Source organism: Bos indicus, chromosome 16, assembly GCF_029378745.1.
Source record: "Bos indicus isolate NIAB-ARS_2022 breed Sahiwal x Tharparkar chromosome 16, NIAB-ARS_B.indTharparkar_mat_pri_1.0, whole genome shotgun sequence".
Classification (NCBI taxonomy): Eukaryota; Metazoa; Chordata; class Mammalia; order Artiodactyla; family Bovidae; genus Bos; species Bos indicus.
In genome coordinates this window covers 76,724,566-76,737,041 of record NC_091775.1, presented here as the reverse complement: position 1 = coordinate 76,737,041, position 12,476 = coordinate 76,724,566, and the positions used below count along the sequence as shown (strand labels likewise).

General features: G+C 37.6%; 1 protein-coding gene across 1 annotated transcript; it reads right to left on the bottom strand.

Annotated features, from left to right (window-relative positions):
- Positions 1–842: 842 nt before the first annotated feature.
- LOC109570540 (complement factor H-related protein 2-like) lies at positions 843–8,717 on the bottom strand. The gene is made up of 5 exons (XM_019976573.2): positions 8,559–8,717; positions 7,944–8,138; positions 7,424–7,600; positions 2,972–3,154; positions 843–2,538 (listed from the first exon to the last, which is right to left on the bottom strand). The coding sequence occupies exons 1-5, from the start codon at positions 8,641–8,643 to the stop codon at positions 2,342–2,344; spliced, it is 837 nt and encodes a 278-aa protein (XP_019832132.2). The 5' UTR covers positions 8,644–8,717; the 3' UTR covers positions 843–2,341.
- Between the last annotated feature and the right edge of the window lie 3,759 nt (positions 8,718–12,476).

Here is a 12,476-nt window from a genome sequence, read left to right as displayed (position 1 = left end):
TGGGTTTGATCCCTGAGTCAGGACGATCCCCTGGAGGAAGATGTGGCAACCCACTCCAGTATTCTTACCTGGAAAATCCCATGGACAGAGAAGCCTGGCGGGCGGCCGTCTGTGGAGTCATAAGGAGTCCAACATGACTGAAGCAACTTAGCACACACACAAACTGGTTCAGCCAGTTTGGTAAACAGTATGGAAGTTCCTCAAATAATTAAAAATGGAACTACTATATGATCCAGCAATTCCACTTATACAAAGAAAATGAAAATACTAATTCAAAAAGATACATGCGCCCAGTGTCCACTACATTATTTACAGTAGCAAAGATATGGAAGCAACCCAAGTATTCATAGATGGCAGAATGGATAAAGAGAATGTGGTATATGTATTCAGAGAAATATTATCCAGCCTTAAAAAGATGAAATTTTTCCATTTGTGAAAACATGGATGGACCTTGAGGGCATTACGCTAAATGAAATGTCAGAGAAAGACAAAGAACATATGATCTTACTTACATGTAAAATAAAAAACAAACCCATAAAAACAAATAAACAAACCAACCAAAAACTGAGCTTAAGGATACCAAGGGTTGATTAGTGGTTGCCAGAGTCTGGAGGTAGAATAGGGAGTTGGGCAAAACGGGTGAAGAAAAAGTAAAAACTTTCAGTTGTGGGAAAAAAAAAAAGTCGTTGGGATGTAACATACAGCAGGTAAGCACAGCTAATAATGTGTTAAAATAATATATTTTAAAGCTGTAGACAGTAGATCTTAAAATTTCTTACCACAAAAAAAATTTTTATAACAATGTATAGTAATAGATATTTAAACAAAAGAGTAACAAAGTATTACCTTAAAATATTTTTGCTTTATTTATATTTATTTTCATCTTTCAGTGTTCATATTTTTGTAGAAATTTGAAATGTTTCTAATCAACTGATTTGTTCATTGGAATACAATTGCTTTACAGTGTTGTGTTGATTTCTGCTGTACAACAAAGTGAAACCACCATATGTTTACATATATCCCCTCCCTCCCCCCAACCCGCGTCATCCCACCATCTCAGTTGTCACGGAGCACCGGCTGGAGCTTCCTGTGCTACAGCGGGTTCCCACTAGCTGCCTGTTTTACCCTTGGTAGTGTGTGTATGTCAATCCTAATCTCCCGATTTCATCTACCTTCCTCTTCCCCCACTGTGTACACATGTTTGTTCACAACTGTGTCTCTATTCCTGCCCTGCAATGAGGTTCATCTGTATCATTTTTCCTAGATTCCACCTATATGCATTAGTATATGATTTTTTTTCTCTTTATGACTTACTTCACTCTGCATGACAGACTCAAGCAACTGACAAAGGATTCATCTCCAAAATATACAAATAGTTCATGCAACTCAATAGCAAAACAACAAACAACCCAATCAAAAAATGGGCAGAAGACCGAAATAGACCTTTCTTCAAAGAAGACATACATGAAAGAGGCACATGAAAAGATCTAAACATCACTAATTATTAGAGAAATGCAAATCAAAACTGCCATGAGTTATCACCTCACACCAGTCAGAGTGGCCATCATAAAAAATCTACAGACAATAAATGCTGGAGAGGGTGTGGAGAAAAGGGAACCCTTTTGCTCTATTGTTAGGAATGTAAATTGATACATCCTTGTGGAGAACACTATGGAGGGTCCTTTAAAAGGTAAAAATAGAACTACCATATGACCCAGCAATTCCACTGCTGGGATATCCCTGAGAAAACCAGGGATTTAAAAATTTATAACTTAAAATGACACATGTACTCCAGTGTTCATTGGAACACTATTTACAATAGGCCAGACATGGAAGCAGCCTAGATGTGTATCAACGGATAAATGGATAAAGAAGATGTGGTACAAAAACACAGTGGAATATTACATAGTCATAAAAAGAAATGAAATCTAATTACTAATCTAATAAACTAGATCTAATGACTAATGTAGGTATGACACACAGGTTTTCACGTGTTTGTGAAATGATATTATGAGGATGGAGATAAGCATTTTTTATGAAATAAAGTCTCAGAAAACTTCAGAAGTTATGGAGAATGTTTTAGAAAGTTAGAATGATGGATGGAAGGAGGCACTGAAGTGATTGCATCTAATTTCTTCCCAAAGATGTTTTATAAATAGGACATGTAACATTTTGACTTTCCAAGTGTTAATGAAGTGCTTTTAAGAAGTGATTAGTTGGTCACCTGGATTATAATTGCACCATCCACATAATATTTAATATAAATTCTGGTTTACTTGATAAAATAAGAATTGGATTAATAATGAAAAGTTCAGTTTTATGACTGCATTTAACCAATGTTTCATTCACAATGAGGATACACCACTTTTCCTTCATGACAGGTTGTTCGAAATGTACGATTTGGTGTCGTTGGGCGATATCCACGTTTACATGTAAATTCAATAGTGTCATCTGTTCTAGTATAAAGTTTTTTATCATCTCTCCATTTTAACTGTATGTTATGTTGTTTCATCATTTCTTCTGAAATTACACATGCATCTGAAGTTAAAAAGAAACATAGAACATTAAGTAGTATACAAGTATATCCCTCAGGATTTTAGACTTCCAAGTAGAATCTTCTACACTGGTCCAGGATTTTATTCTCAAAATCTTTTCCAAGCCAACTTACTGAAAATCCATTATGTAGATTCCAATTAATGATATTAAAATGAGGTGCTACGTTTAATTTATTAAGTGTTATAATGAAGGAGTCATGAAGTCAATATCACATTGAGTTTATATTAAATAATCTTTCATTGCTATGATTCCTTGAACAAGAGTTTTTCAAACTTTATTTTCTCATGTATTATTATCTGTTAGTCACGCATTCAATAGAATTGTTGTTAGTCCATAATATTTCTATTCTAAATAGCAAAATGTTATACGAATTACACTGAGTTTCCCAGGACCTATGAGAAGATGAAAGCATTACCTAAGCACTTTGGTGGTTCAGACCACTCTCCATTCCGACACACTATGTGTCTGTTTCCCTGAAGTACGTAGTAGGCCTGGCACTGGTACTCAACAGCCGATCCTGGAGGATACTGTGATAATGGGAATGAGACAGTGTCTCCATTGTCTATTGGTGGAGGAGGCCCACATCTTCCTCGAGGGTCTAAACACATAATTTGACTTATTGAGAGACCAAAGAAAAACAGAGGTGAAAGAAAGCAAATAAAAATATACCACAATATGTAATATCAAGATTTATGATTTCTGATGACAGAAATGATTCATTTAAGGAATTTTAATCAGTTAAACTGAGAGTCAAATTTTAAGGCCTTCCTTTCACCCCATGTGAAAGCATACATTAGACATTAACAAACATGTCTGCTTCGTGGTATTCTGGTACTTAAAAATGTTTTCCTTAATGAATGTATGCTAGAAAGATGGACTGCTACCATAAACAAAGGAAGTTTCTTGGTCTTAGGTATTAAGCATACTGCAATGGCTATTGAATCTTTAGTTATTTTTAAAATTGATTTTCATTTTTTTTCCAAGAGAAACATCAACTTCTTAAATAAAACTCAAGGAATTACAAATGTGTATAATGTGAAGGGAATTTCAGGCTTTCTGTCTGGACAAAATGAGAAGGGAACATTTCTGCTTATTTCTTCTGTTACATATTCCCTCTGTTAACTAAAAATCCTGAACAGAATTATAAAAACCAACACAAGAGGTTGTGAAGAGTGTAGAAAAGAAGTCGATTGTTTTGAGACCTTGGGATTCAAGGAGTTACGATGCACTGGTTGTTGGAGCTTTCACTTTGCTTTGTATGTATCAGGACCGGGCACTGAGATTGCAACCCAGAAATGATCTCACATTCAGGCAAAATTAACAAACAAAAAGGTCACAAGAAGGTTCTGCTTTCTTTAGGCACAGGCCCAGGAAAGGACCAACCTAGCAAGGCAGAAACATTTTTCACAGTACAGGACTTAGTCTAGAAAAACACCACAGAGGAAACCTAAGAGTAACCCTCTCTTCACCTTGATCAGCAGGGGCCTTTGATGAGCCTAGACTTTTCACCCGCGCTGGAAGGGAACAAGATGCCTGTCCTTGTGTTTGGACTGCACCCTGGGGGTTTCATGGTCTCCTGGAACCTGGATCTTACATCTGCCGTAAAGTTACTTTTGTGGATAGATGCTAAATTTTTATTATGGAAGGTGGGATACCAGGAGGAGCATCTTATCCTTTATCTTGCTGACATCACTCTAATCTCTGTGCTATTTTTGTCTGTATTTCATAATTGTTCTCTTCTTTCTGTTTGGAATTTCTTGTTTCTAATAATTTTGTATATTCTCTATTTTATTAATCTCTGTTTAGCAGATTGCTTCTGTTTCCTTTCTTCAATTAATAATAATTCAATCACATTACAGTTTTTTGGACACCTATATGTTTGGTTTGCAAATGCTCATTTAAAAAAAAAATTATTCTATATCAGAGCACAGCTGAACTGTTCAGTAAAGTGACTCAGGTGTTCAGTACAGTGTTCAGTAAAGTGACTCAGTTATACATATACATGTATCTCTTCCTGGAAATTGTTTTTATTGCAGTATAGTTGATTTGCAGTGTTGTGTTAGTTTCAGGCGGAAAGCAAAGTGAATCTCTTATACATATATCGACTCTTTTTTAGATTCATTTCCCATAATCACCCAATAAAGGTGATTTTTAAAAATTGTTAAAATCATCTGTATTCAGATTTGAATTACATACAATAAAATCCACGTGTCAGCCAATGATGTGACAATGTGTAAGTGTCACAAACCCAACCCACTAGAGGCAGTTTTCTTCTCCCTTTACAGTTCTGCTGTTCCATTTCTACTCCATCCCTCCCCCACAACTCTCCTCCGCTTGGAAGCTCATGTTTTCTGTCCCTCCGGAGCAATGCTGTCTTCCTACAACTTTGTTTATGGATTCATACAACATGCCTTCTCTTGCATCTGGCTGCTTTATGGCATCAAATGTCGGGCCCCGTCTGCTCTGTGGTGTCTTGCATCATTAGCTCACTCCTTTTCATTGTGGAGCAGGGTAGCTTTATATAAACATAAGTATGTTTATCCATTTTATCCTCTGTTGACTGTCTTTTGAAGTGCTTCCAGCTTGTGGCAGTTATAATTGAGCTATTTATGAGCACCTGAACTCAAGTCTTCGAGTAAACATGTATTTCCTATTTCCTGCTGTATATTTAAAAGTGAAATTGCTGGGCTATCTGATACATGCATGATTAAATCTATAGGAAACTGCCACACTGATATTCAGAGTGATTGTACCATCTTACATTCCCACCAGCAATGTGTGAGAGTTCCAGTTGAATCCTCACTAACAAACAGAATGATAGGGTTTTTTTTAACTGAGGTACAATTGGTTTCCAATACTGTGTTAGTCTGAGGTGTATAGCATGGTGATGCAGTACTTTTATAGATTATACTCCCTTGTAGTTTAAGACAGAGACTGTAATTCCCTCTGCTATACCATATACCCGTGTGGCATATCTGTTCTATATAATACATGGTACTTAGTACCCCTTAGTCCCATACCTCTAACTTGCCCCTCCCTACTTCCTTCCATCTTTTGGTAACTATGAATTTTTTCCTATATCTGGGAGTCTGTTTCTGTTTTGCATATACATTCAGTTATATTATTTTTTAGATTCCATATATAAATGATATCAGAGTATTTGACTTTCTGAGTTGAGTGCATTTCACTGAAGATTATATTCTCTGGGGCTATCCATGCTGTTACAGATGGCACTACTTCATTCTCTTTTGTGGCTGTGTAGTATTCCACTGTATATATACAATGGAAAACACCTGAGTTGGTTGCCAGGGGGGCCAACCTTGTGATGAGAAGATTACAAGTTTCAATCCCACAACCCTGACCTCCAGGGAGGGAAGAGTGGCTGCAGATCGCATCAACTGCTGATGGCCCATGGCGTAATCAATTGCCCCTGCCATAAAACCTCCATAAGAAAAAAAGGATGGGATTCTGAGAGATTCCTGGTTGGTGAACATGTGGATGTGCTGGAAGAGTGGCTACTACGAGGGGCCTGGAAGTTCCTCGCCTTCTACACACCTCACCCTGTGCATCTCTTCCATCTGAGTGTTCCTCAGTTATGTTCTTTATATTCTTTAAGCTGGGAATCTGGGAAACCAAATGTTTCTTTCAGTTCTGTGAACCACTCTAGCAAATTAATTGAATGGGAAGAAGAGGTGGGACCCTCTAATACATAGCCCGTAGACAAAAGCATAGATGACAAGCTAGACTGGTGACTGACTTGTGAAGTGGGCGGTGGGAGGAAGAAGTCTTGGGGGCCTGAGCGTCTGCCTGTGGGAACTGATCATATTTCCAGTTAGACAGTTTCAGGGAATTGCTTGGTGCTATGGAAAACATGCATCGTCGTGATAGGAAAGATCATTAAACAACTGGAATGGCCTATTTCAACAACTATAACTAGGTTTGTCCTAAGTTCAAGTAAAAGCCATGTGTGGTAACTGAAATATTCAACTTGACAAATTTGAAAAAGGCTAGTTTTCTTTCCCTTTGTTTCCTCCCTATGTATCATTCACTTACTTGCTGAAGGACCTTGTCAGAGTCAACTGGCTGCCTTTTAAAGTTCCATGCTGCTGCTGCTAAGTCACTTCAGTCGTGTCCGACTCTGTGCGACCCCATAGTCGGCAGCCCACCAGGCTCCCCCGTCCCTGGGATTCTCCAGGCAAGAACACTGGAGTGGGTTGCCATTTCCTTTTCCAAGGCATGAAGGTGAAAAGAGAAAGTGAAGTCGCTCAGTTGTGTCTGACTCTTAGTGACCCCATGGACTGCAGCCTACCAGGCTCTGTTGCTGCTAAGTCGCTTCAGTCGTGTCTGACTCTGTGCGACCCCATGGACTGCAGCCTACCAGGCTCCTCCATCCATGGGATTTGCCAGGCAAGAGTACTGGAGTGGGGTGCCATTGCCTTCTCCATTAAAGTTCCATGAGAGAACCATATTTTGACTTGCTTCTTTTGATGCATTGTTACATTATGTGAAGCTATTAGGATTCACATTAAAATGCTGTATATTCAAAAGCAGCACAATATGTATTACCAAGATTTGTTGATTCTGATAAAAATCGTTCACTGAAGAAACTATATAATGTGAGAATTATAGTTTTTCACCATGTTCTTGGCTAGTGTTTGCTATTATTACCTACATTTAACTTATGTAAGTAGACAAAATGATTTTCTAGTGATGACCCAGATATTTGCAGCTCTACTTAGGCAGAGTTGGAACCTTGAACTGAAAAGGTGATGATGGTAGCAACAGCAATATTGCCTGTACTTAATATTGTTATTTCTCTATAAAATATAAGTGAATACCGGACCTGAGAGCACAGCATGTTACTCACAGACATGACGGCATTCAGGAGGGGAGGACCAGCCTCTTTCTCCACATGTAATGCTGCTCTGACCATTTGGGAGGCTGTAGCCAGTATCACACACAATGTGAACGATGTCACCTTCTCGGTGCGTTTGTCCTGAAGATGTAGATTGACCATTTTCCACCCAAGGGAAAAAGCACTGTCCTAAAAGGCAAAAAATGACTGGTACTCATTTTGCAATGAAAGAGTATGACATTTTGCGAAGTTCCAAAGAGAAATCAAGTACAAAAAAATTGCTTCTTAAAATTTGGCCATGCATGTAAAAAATTAGTATGCCATGTCATTAATTCCAACTTGTATAATGAAAACATTTTTCATTTGTAAAGTCACTTTCCACAGACATCTTCTCATAATAACTGTCTTAGGTCATCTTTGCTGGCTCCTCTGGTCTCCACTGTCCAGACCCTGAAATTCCTTCAGGCACAGCCTCTCCACCCACTGGACACACTGATAATTCATCCCAGTAATGAGTAGGGTGCTTACTCACTGAGGCACTTTGGTGTTGGGGACCATCCTTCCTCTGTACAGTTTATTCGAGTCCAGAGTGATTGTGAAGGAGTCACAAAGCTGTGTTCACAGGTGTAGTAGAAATATTTCCCTACATCAGCTGGGAAGATTTTTTTATATCTATTTTCATTATATATGCTTCCATGTTTTATTTCTGGAAAATCACACGTTTTTCCTTAAGAAAAAAAATAGTTATTGTACATTAGTGAGTAGTTTTATGTTTGTTAATAATCCCACTGATGAATTTATTCTTCTTCTTAGCTTAATTATCTCACTTGTAGTAGTGATAGAGATCTGGGACAGTCTATAACTAACAGGGTGCAAAGGTCCTGGAGAAACGCAGGATGTTTATGTTCTTTGGAAGTGTTTCTAATATTGACATTATACAGGGGAAAAGAAGAGAGAGAAAACATAATGTATTTTCTTTTCCTTAGAGTATGAGGTAATTTCCCTATAAGTTTACTCTTCATCATGACGACACAATGCGGACAATTTCCACAAGTCGCCTATTAAAATATAAAGACCCATGAAAGTAGGTAAAACACGAAGCTACGCTTAAGAGGGAAGCTGAGTGTTCAGATCTGTTTCAACTTACCTCGCCCATGAGCACAGCAAACCCACAGGGTGAGGATGACATTGAGTAGTAACAGCATGTTAGACATTCTCAAAGGCAGGTTCATGCAGATGTTCCAGTTGTGTGGTTTGGTTGTTTAGCAGCTCCTCAAGTGTGACTCCGAATTTAAGGGGATATCTATCAATGTGATGCTAGTTAAGTGAGGTCACTTAGTATCAAAGTTCAAAGAACTTTGCCAAATCCCTGAATTCCTGGAAGTGGTTTCAAAACAATTTCTTGAATTCATTCCCAGATATGTACTTGTCTGTTGGGAAAGACAGAAGGCAAGAAGAGAAGGGAACCCAGAGGATGAGACGGTTGAACGGTATCACCACCTCAGTGGATACGTGTTGGAGTAAGCTCCGGGAAATGGTGAAGCACAGGGAAGTCTGGTGTGTTGCAGTCCATGGGGTCCCAAAGAGTCGGACACGATTGAGTGACTGAACAACAACAAATGTACTTGTATGAGTTTGTTTCTTTTTAGGGAGAGTACTAGACTGGCCTCCAAAGTGATATAAAACACTGATTTTTAAATTAAACACTTCTTGAAAAAACACCATTTCTTTCTCAGCCAAATGAGTAACCGAGTCCATGTCACTAACACTTTCTCATGGCCTTTACTTACCTTTTCCCAGCTTTGCGTGGGGTAGGGATTTATGAAAATGGATGTGTTTTTGGACCTTACTCCACCCTCTATATTTTCTTGTGCTTAGGGAAGCACCAGTTTTTTTGGAACTCACTTGGGATCATGCTAATAAGTACAGGAGTTTCAGTGTATTCTCGGCATTAAGTATTGAATGTGCTTTGTGTGTGTGCTTCCTTGAGTCTGACTCTTTGTGACCCCATGGACTCTAGCTGCTAGGCTCCTCTGTCCATGGGATTTCCCAGGAAGAGATACTGGAGTGGGTTACCATTTACTTTTCTATAACGTACTTTGAGGCACCTTTTAATTTTAAAACATATTCAGATGTACACAATGATAATCTTCTTTTTATAGGAATATAACTCAAGAATCTGCATCTGTTCTTTCACTGACTTATTTGCTTTTATTCTTTATTTTGTTTATATGTGTGTATTTATATAACCAATTATATTTGTCATCATTTAAACTGTAATTCTTTTAATAGAAGAGAATTTCTATTATCAAGAAATTCTATTATCTAATTATCAAGCAGATAATTAACATGGAAAATATAATACTATTATAAAGGAAAAGAAAATAGATCAGTCACCAATGTGAGAGTTAATGCACAGAAATTATTATTTCCTTACATAATATTACTATAATAGTTTCAAAATACTAAATTATTTATTAATGTCATTAAAACTTCCAGAATAGAAAAACAGCTTATAGCAACTAACCCTTCTCTAAAGAAATATTATAAACTAATACAAACTACAACAATGAGTACTTGACATACTGAAAGAAAGCAAAAAATGGTAAGTGTCCAACCCTTGAAAAAATGGAACTAAACTGGGCCCTGTATTTACCCATTTTTGGGGAAATTCCCCCAAATCTTCATATTTCTCCTTATCTACAAAATCCACATGAGTATTTATGGGGTGAAACTGCAAAATCAGATAAAATAAAATTAAAAAGAGAATTACCATATAATAATAAAGAGTGTTTTATAATAAATAGTCCAGATGGTGTTGAATTCACTGAGGCAAAAGAAAAAAAGCCATTACGCTGGTAAGTGGTAAGGGCAGAGCAAAATGTAATTATAACACGTAATGTTTACAAATTAAGGCTTCCACCAAAAAAAGGCTGTTAGACCAATTGTATTAAAAAATTCATACGAAACAAAAATTGAAAAGCCACACTGTGGCTTTTATTAAAAGCCACACTGACTTTTATAAATAGTTAAAAAACTTTATGAAATGCATTTGAGAAAATGTTTGAAGAGTGCTACACTGCAAATTGTAAAACAAAACTGAGAAAAATGTTAAAATGCAAATCAAGGAAGAAGTAGATGGTGATTCTTTAATTTGTCCTCCAAAAGTTAATGATATGATTTAAAAATGCATGTGCCAATGGCCAGATCAATCTTGAAAATAAAAGAAGATTCATAATACCAGATATCTAGATTTATAATTAAGGTATTGTGTTTATCACCATGTGGTAGTTGGCTAATGATAGTCAAACTGATCAGTAGAAAGAAGAGAGTTCAGAAATACACACCCACCCAGAGATTACGTTTTGTGCACCAATGTAATTCAGCAGGGAAGAGAAGTTTTCCCCAGAAAGAGTGAGGTGACAGACAGTTGCCTTTTGGTTGGTAAACAAAATAGAACCCTTTAAAAAAATGTTTTTATTGAAGTATAGTTGATTTACGATGCTGTGTTTATTTCTCTTGTATAGTAAAATAGTTCAGTTATGCATATATTCTTCTTCACATTCATTTCCTTTGTGGTTTGTCTCACAATACTGAATACAGTTCGCTGTGCCGTATGGTAGCTTTGTTTTATCTTTCGTATCTATAGTAGCTCGTGTCTGCTAATGCCACTCTCCCTACTCTTCCTCCCCCACACCGTTGGCAGCCACGGGTCTGCTCTCCATGTCTGTGAGTCTGTTTCATAAATGGGTTCCTTTTGTCATATTTTAGACTCCACATATAAGTGATATCATATGGCATTTGTCTTTCTCTATTTGCATAGTTAGTATTGAGAATCCTTTTGATGTGCAACTCAAAAACCAGAAAACTTAATTAATTTATGACTTTTCTTTTTCCCTAGGAGAGTGTGTGGGAATTTTCCTGTAAGTTTACTCTCCATCGTGATGACAAATATAGACGATTTCTACAGAGGCACATGGAGGTGGATAAACATGAAGTTACACTCAGGAGGGGAACTGAGTGTTCAGATCTGTTTCAACTTTTTCCATGAGCACAGGAAACCCACGGGGTGAGGACGACATTGAGTATAACAGTATATTAGACATTCCCAACGGCATGTTCATATACATATTCCAGTTGTGTTGTTTGGTTGTTTAGCGGCTCATCAAGTGTGACTGAATTTAAGGGGATTTCTATCAATATGATGCTAGTTAAGTGAGGTTACTTAGTAAATATCAAAGTTCAAAGAGCTTTAAAAATCCCTGATTTCCTAGTAGTGGTTTCCCAACAGTTTCTTGAATTCATTCCCTGATATGTACTTTTACAAGTCTTTTTTTTTTTTTTTAAGACAGTAACAGACTGACTCCAAAAGTGATATAAAAATCTAATTTTTAAATTAAACACTTCTCAAAAATCGTTGAAGTTCCCTCTCAGCCAGGTGAAGCGTATGTGAATAACTGATTCCATCTCACCATCACTTTCTCATGCTTTGCTTGGGGCTCTATGGAAACCAACGTGTCTTTGGACCTCACTCCACCGTGTATTCTTTCTTGTGCTTATAAAGGGAAAGTCCCTCAGTCATCTCTGACTCTTTGAGACCCAGTGGACTATAGCCCACCAGCCTCTGTCCATGGGATTCTCCAGGCAAGAATGCTGGAGTGGATTGCCATTTCCTTCCCAAGGAGATCTTCCTGACCCAGGAATCAAACTCGGGTCTCTCACATTGCAGGCAGATTCTTTAGTGTCTGAGCCACCAGGGAAGCTGGTGCTTAGGGAAGCACCAATTTAAAAAAAAGAAAAAAAAATCACTTGAGATAACAGTAGTGAGTACAAGAGTTTCAGCATATTATTGACATTAAATATTCTTTAATGTGCTTTGAGGCACCTTTTAATTTAAAAATATATTCAGATGCACACAAAGATACCCTGGAGGGGGCATGGCAACCCACTCCAGTATTCTTACCTGGAGAATCCTCATGGACAGTGGTACCTGGCAGGCTACGGTCCATGGGGTCACAAAGAGTTGGACATGACTGAGCGACTAAGCACAGCACACCACAAGAGT

Excerpts from the sequence above, each read along its gene's own strand:
- LOC109570540 (XM_019976573.2), bottom strand. The coding sequence starts at position 8,643 with ATGAACCTGCCTTTGAGAATGTCTAACATGCTGTTACTACTCAATGTC. Across the intron at positions 7,601-7,943 it reads CCCAACACCAAAGTGCCTCA|GACAGTGCTTTTTCCCTTGG; the intron begins GTGAGTAAGCAC and ends TTTGCCTTTTAG. Across the intron at positions 3,155-7,423 it reads TCCTGAATGCCGTCATGTCT|ACCCTCGAGGAAGATGTGGG; the intron begins GTGAGTAACATG and ends TTATGTGTTTAG.